At 61.1% G+C, this 13,251-nt stretch overlaps 1 protein-coding gene across 1 annotated transcript; it reads right to left on the reverse strand.

Annotated features, from left to right (window-relative positions):
• Window positions 1-1,162: 1,162 nt before the first annotated feature.
• Window positions 1,163-12,894, reverse strand: GABRD (gamma-aminobutyric acid type A receptor subunit delta). Its single transcript, XM_046663384.1, has 9 exons — window positions 12,827-12,894; window positions 6,497-6,609; window positions 6,105-6,172; window positions 5,789-6,009; window positions 4,078-4,160; window positions 3,410-3,547; window positions 2,510-2,665; window positions 2,069-2,280; window positions 1,163-1,759 (listed from the first exon to the last, which is right to left on the reverse strand). The coding sequence occupies exons 1-9, from the start codon at window positions 12,892-12,894 to the stop codon at window positions 1,460-1,462; spliced, it is 1,359 nt and encodes a 452-aa protein (XP_046519340.1). The 3' UTR covers window positions 1,163-1,459.
• Window positions 12,895-13,251: the final 357 nt, after the last annotated feature.

The following is a 13,251-nucleotide window of genomic DNA, read 5'->3' on the forward strand; positions in this document are numbered from 1 at the left end:
CATAGGGGGCGAGAAGCCTTCAAGCTGGAGGTGGAGGTGGAGGTGGCAAGCCCTGGGCTGTGGTTTGGGCAGAGGGGCCAACGTCCTCCTCTGCCCTCAGACACGGCCTGTCCTTTGGGAAGTAGCTGGGCCCTGCACCCCTGGGCTGGAACAGCTGGACCTCAACGGTCACTGCAAGATAAACCTTGCCCATGGTGAGCCTCCTCCAGCATTCTGCCCCCACGGCCTGGGGCCACTGCAAACCCCTCAACAGGTTCCCCCAGCTGAGGGCACAATTTTGGTTCACACAGAGTCACTGTCATGCTCCCCTCAAGGTGGCTTGGAGTGGGGCCACCCTGAGAGGTGCACCACGGGGCCAGTGGGGCCACAATCTGACCACCGCCCTGATCACAGCAGGGCACTGGGCCTGGCTGACCCTGTCCGTGGGAGCCAGCATCCCCAAAGCTCAGCAGACAGCAGAGCCCACACAGCTGCTCCTCAGATTGCAGCCTCTGTGTCTTCCGGTGTCATGACCTGCTCTGCTTTGGTGCCATGGAAAATCTGGACCCCTTAGTCACAGCTGCCTGTCAGATCTCCGATGACCGAGGGTTGTCAAGCTGTGGCCTGTCACCCCGCGTCCGTGGTGGCAGCAGAAGTGGGGAGGGGCCGGGGGGTGTTTGTGGGGCCTTGGTGGCCTCTGTTCTCCCCTCACCACATCTGAGAAGGCACTGCAGTGGCAGCCTGGCTGTGGGACCAGGAAACCAAGGGGGCATTGTGACTCCTCAAGCCCCTCCAGACCCCTGCATCTCTGCCCCTCTCACTGATGCCCTGTACATGGCCACACGGCTCAGCCTCCAGGACACAGCCCCTGAGCCCCTCTGTCCTGAGTCTGCCTCCAAGTCCCTCTGTCCCAAGCCCCTCGAGGCCGCGGCTGGAGGAGAGCGCTCCAGGCACCAGGTGCGGCTCAGGCACCGGGAGAGGACACCACAGCCCAGCCGCAGCGACAGAGAAAGGAACCGGCGGCCAAAGGCTTTGTTTTATTTCATGCTGGGACTAAAGGCCCACGAACGTCCTTCTCCACCATTTCACCAGACAATGAGCACCGTCCACACCTGGGCTCCTCCTGCTCCCTGGTCCCAGTCCCACGGAGCAAAGTCCTAGAATCAGGGCTGTTTCTGAGCCAAATGCATAGCCCACTCAGGGCCCTGCGCCCACCTGGCCCAACCTCAGGGTCAGGCGGCTCTAGCGCTGGGAAGGAGGAGCTGGGCCAGGGTGTCTGCAGGGCAGGCATGTGGGAGAGCCCAGGCGGTGTCCGGGAGGGTGGGGACAGCGAGGGGCTTAGGGAGGCCGAGGCTTCCCTCTTGTTCTATGTGGTCTGTTGTCGTCCCCACTTTGAGACATGGAGCAGGCACACCCATCCGAGGGGCCTTTCTCCCCAGAGCCTCTGGGCAGCAGGACAAGTGAAGCCCCGCCCCCAGCCTCACATGGTGTAGGCTGTCCAGTAGATGACGTTGACGGCAGCGAAGGCCGCGGGGAACACAGCACGGGCGTAGATGTCAATGGTGTCCGCGTCAATGGGCTTGAAAAGTGCACGGAGGCCCCCCTGAGCCCCCGAGTGGGGCCCACCCTGCTTCTTGGTCTCCCCAGTCTCCACCTCCACCGACCTGTAGGAGCCCATGAGGTTCCTGGGCACACGGCACTGCCGGCGGGACACAGCCAGCTCCTGGGTGACACCCGCGGCCGAGAGGGAGAAGAGCACGATGGCGTTCTTCACATCCATCTGCCCAGGGAGGAGGAGGAGGAGGACGCAGGGCTGAGCGGCCAGCCCGCCTGCACAACGGGGACCCCCACCCAGGCCAGCAGCTCCATCCCTCGGCGAGCCCCGCTGTGACCCGCAGCAGGTGGGGGCTGAGGACCTGGGCCTGCTCTCCTGGAGCCCAGGCTGCAAGTGACATCCCCAGAGCAGCTGGTAGAAGCCCCCGGCTGGACCCAGGAACATGTGCCCCCACCACCCGATGCCAGGCGTGCGCAGGGTGTGGGGCGCTGTCCTTGGTCCTGAACGTGAAAGAACCAGCCCTGCCAGCCTCACCTCGGCCCTCTGCTCTGTGACCTTGACCTTGGCCTTTTGCTTCTTCCGGTAGTCAGCATTGAAGTGGGCAAAGGCGTACTCCACCAGTGCGGCAAACACAAAGACATAGCAGATCCAGAAGTACACATCCAGCGCCTTGATGGCTGACGCCCGTGGGAGGGAGGAGCGAGCACTGACCATCAGCGTGGTCATGGTCAGCACCGTGGTGATGCCTGGCAGGAACAGGTGGCAACATTGCTGGAGCCCCTGCCATCTCACCACCCTCACCCCATCTCAGCCCAGGTGCAGGTCAGGCTCCTCTGACCAGGCCTGGCCTGGCTGGCCACAGGCCTGAGGGGCTGGAGGGCAAGGCCCGGGCTCATGACTAATGGGGTGGCGGTCCTGTTCCTGGGCTCCTGCCCTCCCACCAGCTCCCTCGGAGGACAGGCCAGGGCCCCATACCTAGAGACACCCTGGCGGGCACTGCGGCCTGGCTGATCCAGAAAGACACCCAGGACATGGCGACCAGGAGGATGGAGGGCATGTAGGACTGGATGATGTAGACGCCCCGGTTCCTCCGCAGGTGGAAGTGCAGGCTGAGCCGGGGGAACTGGCCGGCTGCAGGGAGACCGCCCCTGTCAGGACCCAGCACGTCCCTCGCCTGACCTGCCACACACCATGGCACTCGGGGGAAGAGGAGGGTTTGGCAGGCACTGAGGGCCACTGCCAGCTTCAGAAGAAGGATGACCCTAGACCCCTGCCTTCCCCACCTTTCCCACACAGCCTGACGGGTCAGGGGTCCTCGGGCCCTGGGCCTGGCCTTAGGAGAGAGGCCAGCCCTGCCACAGGGCCACCCAGAGGCAGGATTCTAACATTGCTGCACTGGCCCAGAGGGACCCTCCCACAGTGGGGTTGGCTCACCTCCTTCTCTCCCAGCCCTCCTCCATGCAGAGCCAAGCTCAAGGCAAGAGCCAGGCTGGGCTCACTGGCTCTGATGGTCAGGCAGCAGGGGTGGGGGAGGGGCAGGAGGGGCTAGGACGCACGGCAGCCCCAGGAGGCTTGTCCCCACCCCAGAGCCCCTGCAGTCCTGGGGCTCAGGGAGACCCCCACACCCTCAGGCACCCAACGCGGACTGCCGCTAGCCCCTGGGAAGCGATGAAGGACCGAGGAATAAGATGAAGAAAATCTGACCCATGTCTGCACTGTGGCATATCCTTAGTCCCTCGGTCGGGCCCAGCCTGTGCCCGTCAGTGATTTTCCAGCTGCATCCACACGGCCCTCAGAGCCTGCTAGTGGCTCTGTTAGAGCGCTAGAAAACCACAACCCGGGCTCACAGGAAGAGGCCACCAGAGGCCAAGTTACCCGACTTGAAGTTCATCAGCTCTGTGGTGAACCGGTAGCTGGTGATGGTGAACTGGGCCAGCTGCAGCTTGTCCAGACCGTGGATCTGCTCCTGGTTTTCTGACCAGTAGTAGACGATATCCTCTGACGAATAGCCATCTGCAGGAGAACCCACAGATGGGCAGCAGAGCCCGAACCCCCCAGCCCCCGGCAGCCCCTGGCAGGAGTGCCCTGCCCAAGCGGGGAGCCTAATACAGCAGAGAGAGGGGACAGTGCAGGAAGACCCAGCCAGGAGCAAGGAGGCCTGGGGCCACGGCCACACTTCAGGCAGGTGGTCAGGGACAGAAGTGCCGGGAAAAGTGCAGGTCACCATCACCAAGTGACCTGCAGGGGCTGCCATGCTGGCCCAGTGATGCAGATATATGTCTTGTCTGGACTGCAAGGGCCGGCCGACCCAGGCACAGCACCGCCCAGTGGGAGGAGGGCTATGCTGCTCAGACCTTCCGGTCCCTTCTCTTCCTGCCCAGGTCTCTCCCTCCATGGATGCCCCGTCCCAGGTGCCTCCCTGCCCCCAGGCCAGGCTGGCTGCACAGGCCCTGACAGTCTGAGTCCCACACCAGCCGTGGAGAAGCCAGCATGGCCGCCCAGAGCACAGCCCCCACCCCGTCCCGGGCCCAGCCGGCACTCACAGCTCTCCAGGTGCAGCATGCACTCCTGCTCGTCCATGGGGTACTTGGCCAGGTCCATGTCACAGGCCACCGTGGAGGTGATTCTGCCCAGACAACACGCCAGTGAGATCCCCAGTGGGGAGGCCACCAGCCCTGATCCAGCAGCTCCCTTGCCCCCAACAAGTGGAGACGGCCCTGTGTCTGCCCAGAGGGGCTGCCTCGCAGGAGCGCCGGCCAAGCGGCCTCTCAGGCTTTGTGGGCAAGGTGCCCGCATCTGGGCGGAAACTGGAAACTCATCAGTGGAAACACATCTGTGGGTCTTTCTTCAGGAATCAAGAACTAGAAGGGCCGGCCCCAAGGCCAAGTGGTTAAGTTCGCGTGCTCTGCTTCGGTGGCCCAGGGTTTCACCGGTTCACATCCTGGGTGCGGACATGGCACTGCTCATCAGGCCATGCTGAGCCAGTGTCCCACACAGCACAACCAGGGGCACTCACAACTAGAATATACATCTATGTACCGGGGGGCTTTGGGGAGAAGAGGGAAAAAAAAGAAAAATTGGCAACAGATGTTAGCTCAGGGCCAATCCTTTAAAAAAAAAAAGAATGAGAGTTCATTCACTCTCCTCACCCTTCAAAATGCCTGGCTTAGTCGGAGGTCCAGAAGGCATGCCCCCCGGGACGACCCCCAGGCGTTCCTGCTGAACATGCAGCGCAGGAAAAGGCCCCCATTGCCAAGTGTTCTGATCTTTCAAGAGAATTTAGATTCTTCTATAAATCTCCTGAGTTTTAAAATCTTGGCAATTAATTCCATTTTTAAAAGGCACTTGTCAGAAAACACGTGTTTAAGCAAATAGACGTACATGTATGCTCATAGCAGCATGACTCACAAAAGCCAAAAGGTGGAAACAGTCCAGGTGTCTGTGGATGGACGAGTGGACAGGCAAACTGGGCCATCCATGCAGCAAGGGTTCCCCAGCCACAGAAAGGAATGAAGCCCTGATGAACGTTACAGCACGGATGAAGCTCAAAAACGCTATGCCAAGTGAAAGACGGCAGACACAAAAGGCCACATAGCATAAGATTCATTTTGTACGACATGTGCAGAATAGGCAAATCCATAGAGACAGGAAGCAAGTTGGTGGTTTCAGGGGCTGGGGAAGGGGCACTGCGGAGTGACTGCTTGATGGGATGGGGTCTCCCTTTGGGGGGACAAAAATACCCTGGAACTAGATAAAGGTAATGTTTGCATAACATTGTGAATGTGCTAAATGCCACTGGATTGTTTACTTTATTTTTTATTATTATTATTTTTTTAGATTTTATTTTTTTTCCTTTCTCTCCCCAAAGCCCCCCGGTACATAGTTGTATATTCTTAGTTGTGGGTCCTTCTAGTTGTGGCATGTGGGACGCCACCTCAGCGTGACTCATTGAGTGGTGCCATGTCCGCACCCAGGATTCGAACCGACAAAACGCTGGGCCACCTTCAATGGAGCGCACGAACTTAACCTCTCGGCCACGGGGCCGGCCCCTGAATTGTTCACTTTAAAATGGTTAATTTTACAATGTGTGAATTTCACCCCAATTTAAAAAACAAAAGGCACCATGTTGGCCAAAAAACTACTTGACATTTTATAAGCAGCTGCTGTTTTCAGGAATAACTAGCCCGCCCAGCTCCCAGCAGAGCGTCCTGGGTTTTCCCTGCAGCAGGCTGGTGGGCGGGTCCCGGGTCTTACCGGATGCTGTAGAGGATCACCCCATCCGGCTGCAGCCGGATCAGCTTGTTCTCCACCGTCACGTCATGGAACCAGGCGGACTTGGCATTCACAATGAAGGTGTCTGGGAGCCACAGTTTGTCCACGAAGCGGCTGTCCAGGCCCAGGGTCTCGTTGGTGTGGTTGTAGGACAGCCTGCTGTCCCGCCAGCTCTGGTGCAGAAACACCGTCATGGTGTACTCCTGCGGGGGAAGGTGGGAGGGGCCCTGGCCATCAGCCTGCTCCTCTCCTGGGGACACATGGCCGAGAGGTGGGGTGGAGGTGGGCCAGCACCTACCATGTTCACCTCCGAGATGTGGTCGATACTGGCCACCTCGATGGCGAGTGCCACATTCACAGGGGGGCCTATGAGGAAAGAGCAGGACACGAGTCCGGTGGGGCTGAGTGAGGCCAGGCCCCAGCACCCCTGGCCACTTGGCCAGACCAGACTCTCCACCCAGCGACAGCCCAGGCAGGCAGGAGAGGGAGGACAGCCAGGGGTTCGCAGGGAGGACCATCTTGGTGCAAGTCTGCCATGAGGCCTGAGAAGATCCACCATCGTGGCCGTCTCCCTGGGGGGCTGGTACTTGAGGTCTGATGCACCCGCAGGGGAGCCCACCCAGAGTCAAGCGGGCTCACACCCACAGCTGGACCCAGCGGCCTGTCCCTACCCTTGCTGGCCACTCTCACCTCCAATGCCGGGCCGGAAGTTCCGGGCATAGCCCTCCATCAGGCCGTCCAGGTTAGGGAGCCAGGATATCTCCAGGTTGGAGCCAACATAGTCCCCAATGTCATTCATTGCTCTGGAAATGCAGGCCCACTGGTCACAGGCAGGGCTCCAGGCACAGAGCCTGGGGTGGACAGGGAGGACCATGCGAGGGCCCCTCCAGGCTGGACCTGGTCAGTCCCAGGAACTCACCCTCGAAACAGGGAGCCCCAGAGGGTGCAGGGCCCAGGATTCCTCGGACTTTTCCATCCGCATCTCTGCTCAGCTTCCGCCCCACCCACCCGGCCTCAAGGGAGGCTGTCTGGGTCAGGCAGAGTCCCCAGCCCGAGCCAAGCCCCCAGGCTTCCTCCACAGCCAGCCCATAGAGGGTGGCCTGCGCCAGAGTCCCCATCCCTGGGGTCCTGCATCCAATAGGCCTAGGAGGACCTCGACAAGGGCATATGGTCACCCTTTCAGCCTCTGAGGGCAAAGTGTCCTACAAGAGGTAACTCAGGAGAAAAGACGTGTGACCAGGAGGTTGAGGGCCGTGGTGGGTGAAGGGGGCAGATAAGGTCCCAAACCCAGGACCCAGGGCCAGGACGAGGGGCCATGGGGAGGCTGCAGGTTGGCCTCCTGCTCTCTGTCCTTTCCCAGGCAGGCCCCAGAGATCCCCAAATTGCCATGTGCTTCTGGGGCTTAGCCTGACCCCAGAGCAGTGGGGCCATGCCCACTGGCAATGGGCCAATCTCACTGACAGCCTGTGCTGGTCACATTTGTCCTGGCAGGGCCACAAAGGATGTCCCACAGGTGGCAGGCGTCTTGTGGCCCTCAGACCCCAGACTGCCAGAAGCACTGAGCTCCCCAGCAGCTTCACCTGCCCACCCCTTCTTCTGCTCACCTGTCCTGGGATGAACAGTGTCCCCCAAAATTCATGTCTACTCAGAACCTCAGAATGGGACGTTATTTGGAAATAGGGTCCTTGCAGATGTAATTAGTTAACATGAGGTCATTCTGGATTAGGGTTGGCCCTAAATCCAATGACTGATGTCCTTATAAGAAGAAAAAACAGAGACACGCAGGGAGAAGGCCATGTGACAGCAGAGGCAGCAACTGGAGTAATGTGTCTACAAGCTAAGGACTCCGGCCGCACCAGGAGCTGAGAGGCCTGGAGCCGACTCTCCCTCAGAGCCTCAGAGGGATCTGGCCCTGCCCACACCTTTGTCTCAGACTTCCGGCCACCAGAATTATAAGAAAATAAATCTCCCTAGTTTTAAGACCCCCGGTTTGTGGTCACTTGTTGCAGGAGCCCCAGGAAACTCAGAACCCTCCCTCCTGCAGCTCCCGGTGGGGAGGGGCATTTCCCCTCAATCTGAGCACAGGGAACGAGGAGGGCACTCAAAGATAACCCTCCTGTTACTCTCTGAATCACACCTATTCCCTGGGGAGCAACTTGGGCCAAGGCCTCCAAGTCACCCTGGGCCCCAAGCCTGGCCAGAGCCTGCGGGGGAGACACCGGGGCCAGGACCTGGATGCAGGGGCTGCTGGGACCCTGAGGCCATGGCTCACTCTCCCTGGAGACAGATCCCCAAAGCCAGCCATGGCCACGTGCCCAGGTGCCCCACTCTGGGTCCTCGTGGCCACCTTGAGGAGACCACCGTCCCTTTGAGGCTCCCACCACACAGCTGGCCACTGTCCGCTCCCAGCGGTGGGAGCCACACCCCAGGCTCCCCTTGGCCTCCTGCACCCTCAGGGACTGTCTCCCATCCAGCTGCAGTCTGGCACATGGCTCCCGCTCCCATTGCGCCTGTCAGTACAGCCAAGTGGAGGACCCGTCCAGCCCCTTCACCAGCACCCCATGGGCCCACTGCAGCCCATGACCCCGTCTCTCCAGCTCTGGCCTCCTCTGGATCCCTGCTCCTCCAGAGCCAAGCGAGGCTTCCTCTGAGCCTCTATCTCCAGGCTTCCCCCTCCAGACCCCCCCCCCTGCTTCAGCAAGCCCCTCACCTGTCCCCAGGCCTGTGGCAATTGTTCCCTGACTCCCGCCCTCTCCAGTGTCCCCTCTTCTAGATACCCCCTCCAGTCCCTCCACCGTCTGACCCCCATTTCCTCATGCTGAGTCCCCCCACCCCCACTGAACCCTCCATCCCCTCTCCTAGTCCTGCCTTGAGATACAGCCCCATGCCCCCTCTGGGGTCAGGACACCATGACCAGGACAGTCATGGCCCAGGCCCACGTGGAGGTCAGAGTCTGTGAGGGGGACAAAGCAAGTGGCTTTAAGTGTGATGAGAGTTACAGAAAGGGGAGGTCAGGACCCCCTCTGGTTGAGGGGGGAGGGTGGGGGACAGCCTCCCTGAGAAAGTGACATTGGAGCCCAAAGGCAGAGAACTGTGGACCATGGCAGAGAAGAGAGGGGAGGCGAGCGAGGGTTCCGTGCCATGGGGCGTGGAGGGGGAGCGGGAGGCGTCGTGGCGAAGAGCAGAGAGGGATGGACCTCAGAACTCCTCCAGGGTCAAGGAGTGGACGTGGGGCCCTGGACAAGGGGCTGCATTAGATTCTCAGAACAGGATTCTGGTGAAGGAACGGGACGTGTCACGGGGGAATCAAGCAAATGAATCTGGGCTGTCACAGGGGTTGGGGTGATGCTGGGCTGGACCAGACGGAACAGTGCGGGGAGGGAGGCAAACACACCTGAGGTAGGAAGGGGCCTGGCCCACTGGGGTGACGCCCCGGGACCTGGGGTTTCTGGCTGGAGCAGCGGGGGGTGGGAGGGGGCAGAATGAGCTCTGCTGCTCAGTCTGCCGGCCTGAACGCCTGCCTCACGCGCTGGACAGTCCAGTGGGTTCCAGAAGCCCTCGAGGGCTGCTGGGTTGGGGAAGCACCAGCAAGGGAGGGTCCAGACCCGTCGAATGTCTCCCACACTCTTGAAGATGGTTGAATTTGAACCAGGAGTTCTGTAGCTAAGGAAACCTACAAACCCAGATCTGTGCCCAGGGCCACCTCGGCCAGGGCGGGGAGAGGGCAGGCACCTTGGTAACAAAGTGTAAGAAGGAATTAAACTGAGTCCTGGCCCCAAGTGAAGCACGATTAAAAATGCAAATGGAGGTCACCCTGAAGGTCAGGTGTAAAAGGATTCAAACGAGGCTTTATTTTTGGACGCACCCAGCTGCCATTTGCTGCAGCAGCAGGCCTGCCTGGAACGAGGTCGTTAGGAGACACTGCCCTTCCCTGGCCTCAGAGTGGTGGCACAGGCGGTCACACCTTCCCTCCGCCCTGGTCCCAAGCGCACTCGGGGGGCACGAGGGCAGGGCCTGCGTTAAGCCTCTCACCATGAAGCTTGCCTGGAAGCGGCAGGATACCAGCAGAATCTTAGCCTGTGTCATGGCTAACAGACACCCCCCCCCGTGTCACCTCTCACCTGAGACAGGGGTCAGTTGTTTTTCCAGCTGCAAAGAGACGGGGAGGGCCAGAGGGCCAGGGAGGATGCGCTACATGCCCGTCTGGGTTTGGGAGGGCCCTGCTCTCCTCCTTCGGTTCAGGCAGAGTTAACAGGGTGGGTAGGGTACACTCTCCACGTGGGGGGAGCTCAGGTTGGGGTAAGAATGTGGTGACTGACCAGCATCTTGGGAGAGAACTTCAGACTCATCTGTCAGCCTTGGAACCCAGCGATGGCCTAGGCGTGGGGTTCCTTTGGGTAGACGAACAGAAGTTCTGACTCCCAAGGCAAAGCAGCCACCCTGAAAACACTGGCAGCTTCCACCTGGGACTGCCCTTGGGTCATCAAGCCTCCCTCCCTCTCTTGGCCCCATTGAGAAACAAGCCCACCCTTGTCACTTATCTGTGCCCCTGGGCACAGAAAGGGAAGGTGGGCGTAGCTGAGCGAGGCAGTGGGGCCCTCCCCCCTCCGAGCATCCTTCCACGGTGCCCACGGATCCCTGGCAGCTCTGCTTTTAGAGCAACACCAGCCACGCTGGCACCTCAGTTACCAAGGCAAAGAGGAACACCACGACGATCGCGCCGTGAGCTGGCGAGGCAGGAGCTGCGGGCACAGCTTCTCCAGGGAGATGGAGGTGCCAGCAGCCCGGGGAGGGCCACCCACTCGGGTGTGCAGCTGGCAAGCTTGGGTTCCTGCTGTGTGAGCAGATCTTCAGACTCAGAGAATGCATGGCTTTGACCCAACCCACAAATGCTGCACAGCGCAGTCCCTTCTTACCCCACTGAGCCATTCCCACCAGGAACCCCTGGGCTCCAGACTGAGCAGTGGCAGCCAGAACAGGCACTCCTGTTAGTCCCACTGTCCTCCCATACCGCTACAAGGATGAGAGCGAGGGAAGGGAGGATGCTGTCCTCCTGGTTTCCAGAGTGAAGGGACACTGAAGCTAATGGGAGAAGAGGCCCCAAATGGACAGCACTGTGATGTCTGTAGGCCGCCCACCAAGGCTTGCAAAGCCCAGAGGCTCTCTTCTCAGCCAGGGCTCTCGGCCTTCCTGCACAGGCAAACAGGCCCATCCCTCACCCAACACCCCAAGCCAGATGGGGGTCTGAGTCCAGAATGTTTCAGATTCTAGGAAGGTGATATGGTGCACACGGACTTAGAGGGGGGTCTGGAGAATTTCCCAGCAGGAAATAGATAAATACGCCCCAAAAGTAGGATGAATAAATACAAAACGAGCCTCATGTCAGAGCAGAACAGGCTTCGCTACCAAATGAGTCTTGGTGTCAAACTTGGGCTAAGACTTTGGGGTTCAGAGCGGCATGGATTTCAGAATCTCAGCTAGGCGGCTGTCGGCCTGGGCCAGAAACTGATCCCGGGCGTCCAGCATGTACGTCTACAGCCACACCTCAGTGCTTTGACCTCCCTGGTACCATGAAGTAGGAAAAGGAGAAAGGACAGAGGCCATGGGGCTTGAAAAGAGAGCTAAGCTCTCCCGAGGACAGGGGCCGCCTCCACACTGCCTGTGATCTTGGGCGCGACGGCCATGTCTGCGGCTGGACCCAGGCCTTCCTGGCTCTGCCCCCCTCCGCTCTGACAAGGAAACCCTGACCCCCGCCCCCCCCCACACCCCTGAGTGTTGCATGCTGCCTGAGTGCCTACAGCTGAAACACAGGCTGATGTTCCGCCCCTTCCAGTTTCCAAAGTCTGCACATCAGTTGGTGCACCATGAAGTCCACAACGCTGGGGGGCCATTTTTTTTTTTTTTGAGGAAGATTAGCCCTGAGCTAACTGCTGCCAATCCACCTCTTTTCACTGAGGAAGACTGGCCCTGAGCTAACATCCGTGCCCATCTTCCTCTACTTTATATGTGGGATGCCTACCATAGCATGGTGTGCCAAGCGGTGCCATGTCCACACCCAGGATCCAAACCAGCGAACCCCGGGCCGCCAAAGCGGACTGTGCGCACTTAACTGCTGTGCCACCGGGCCGGTGGGGGGCCGTTTTTGCTCTTGTTTTTCTGCAGCCCTTGCCCTGAGTTGATTTTCAAAAAGGCCCCTCACTACTCCACGGAAGGTGGCCAGAGACCCAGAGCCCACTTCAAGTCCCCTTGAGAAAACGAGCTGGGACCATGTTGGTCCCTGGAAGCCAGAGGGAAGGAGGCTCAGCCCAAGGAGCCCTTTCTTCTTAGCCTCTTCCTTTACTGGGGAGACAGCCTCCCCGCACACACAGGTAGGAAGAAATCACCAGTCTTTCTTCTGCCCTGGTCACCTGGCTCCCTTCTACCTGCACACTTGAGTTCAGTCGAGAGCATTTGAAATGGCCCCTAAAAGGAGAGCCCAGAGCATCCTGGGTGCGCGCTCTTCCATAACCATACTCAGCCCTTACGACGTGCCTTCTTGTCCACCAAGACCTGCTAAGGGCCGCAGAAGCCGGTGTAGCCCTGCTCCCCTACGAAGGGGACAGCCACCTGCCTGTGTTCTCAGGACCCATCCCTCCTGCCTGTTTGCAGCTTGTGCCACGCTGAGCGTCCAGCCCCCACCTGGAAGGGCACCAGCCAGCCAGGGACCGGCCAAGTGCTGGCTGGGGCCGAGGAACCGGAGCTCACCACGCGAGCCCGGGTACCGGGGAGAATGGGGGGGCGGCCCCGACGACCTCGTCCGCCCGGGTGGCGCCGGTTCAGCACCGAGACGGCGGACAGCACCCAGGCGGTGGCGCGGCGGGAGAGGACGGCCCGCGGGGGAGACGCAGTCGGGGGCGCCCCGGGAGAGCTGGGGCGACCGGGGGTCCGCGCCGCGCTCCATCCCGGCAGCCGGGTCTCTGCCGGCGCGGGGCTCCCCACCCAGGGCGACCCCCGGCGCAGCGCGGACGCGGCCTCGCTCACCTGGCGCCGCGGTGCTGGCGCGCGCAGAGCAGCAGGAGCGGGGGCAGCAGCCAGGCCAGCGCGTCCATGGCCTCGGCGGGCTCTGCGCTGGGCCGGGGGAGGCGTCGGGGTCCGGCCGGCCGGGGCGCTCGTGAAGTTGCTTCGCCCGCGGCCGCGGCGGCGGCACAGGCGGGGCGGGAGCGAGAGGCGCGCGGCGCGGACGCGGGGGCGGACAGAGCGCGGAGCCGGGAGCCCGCCCCGCCCCGATCCCGCCCGCTCCCCCCCCCCCGGCCGCCCCGCCCGCCCCACTCCTGAGCCGGGCCGACTTCTCCTGCCCCGAGCCACGCAGCAACCCCACCCCCCACCCCCCGCCACGGCTCCCCGTGCCCCTCTCCCCGCGCTCCCGGGCCGGACCGAGTCTGGCCCTCCCCACGCCACCACTGCTG

Source organism: Equus quagga, chromosome 5 (genome assembly GCF_021613505.1).
Source record: "Equus quagga isolate Etosha38 chromosome 5, UCLA_HA_Equagga_1.0, whole genome shotgun sequence".
NCBI lineage: Eukaryota > Metazoa > Chordata > Mammalia > Perissodactyla > Equidae > Equus > Equus quagga.

Bases quoted from the DNA above. Each gene is read 5' to 3' on its own strand.
- GABRD (XM_046663384.1), bottom strand. From the start codon at position 12,894: ATGGACGCGCTGGCCTGGCTGCTGCCCCCGCTCCTGCTGCTCTGCGCG. The intron at 6,010-6,104 runs GTAGGTGCTGGC...CTTCCCCCGCAG, and splicing joins ACATCTCGGAGGTGAACATG to GAGTACACCATGACGGTGTT. The intron at 4,161-5,788 runs GTAAGACCCGGG...TTGTCTGGGCAG, and splicing joins GTGATCCTCTACAGCATCCG to AATCACCTCCACGGTGGCCT.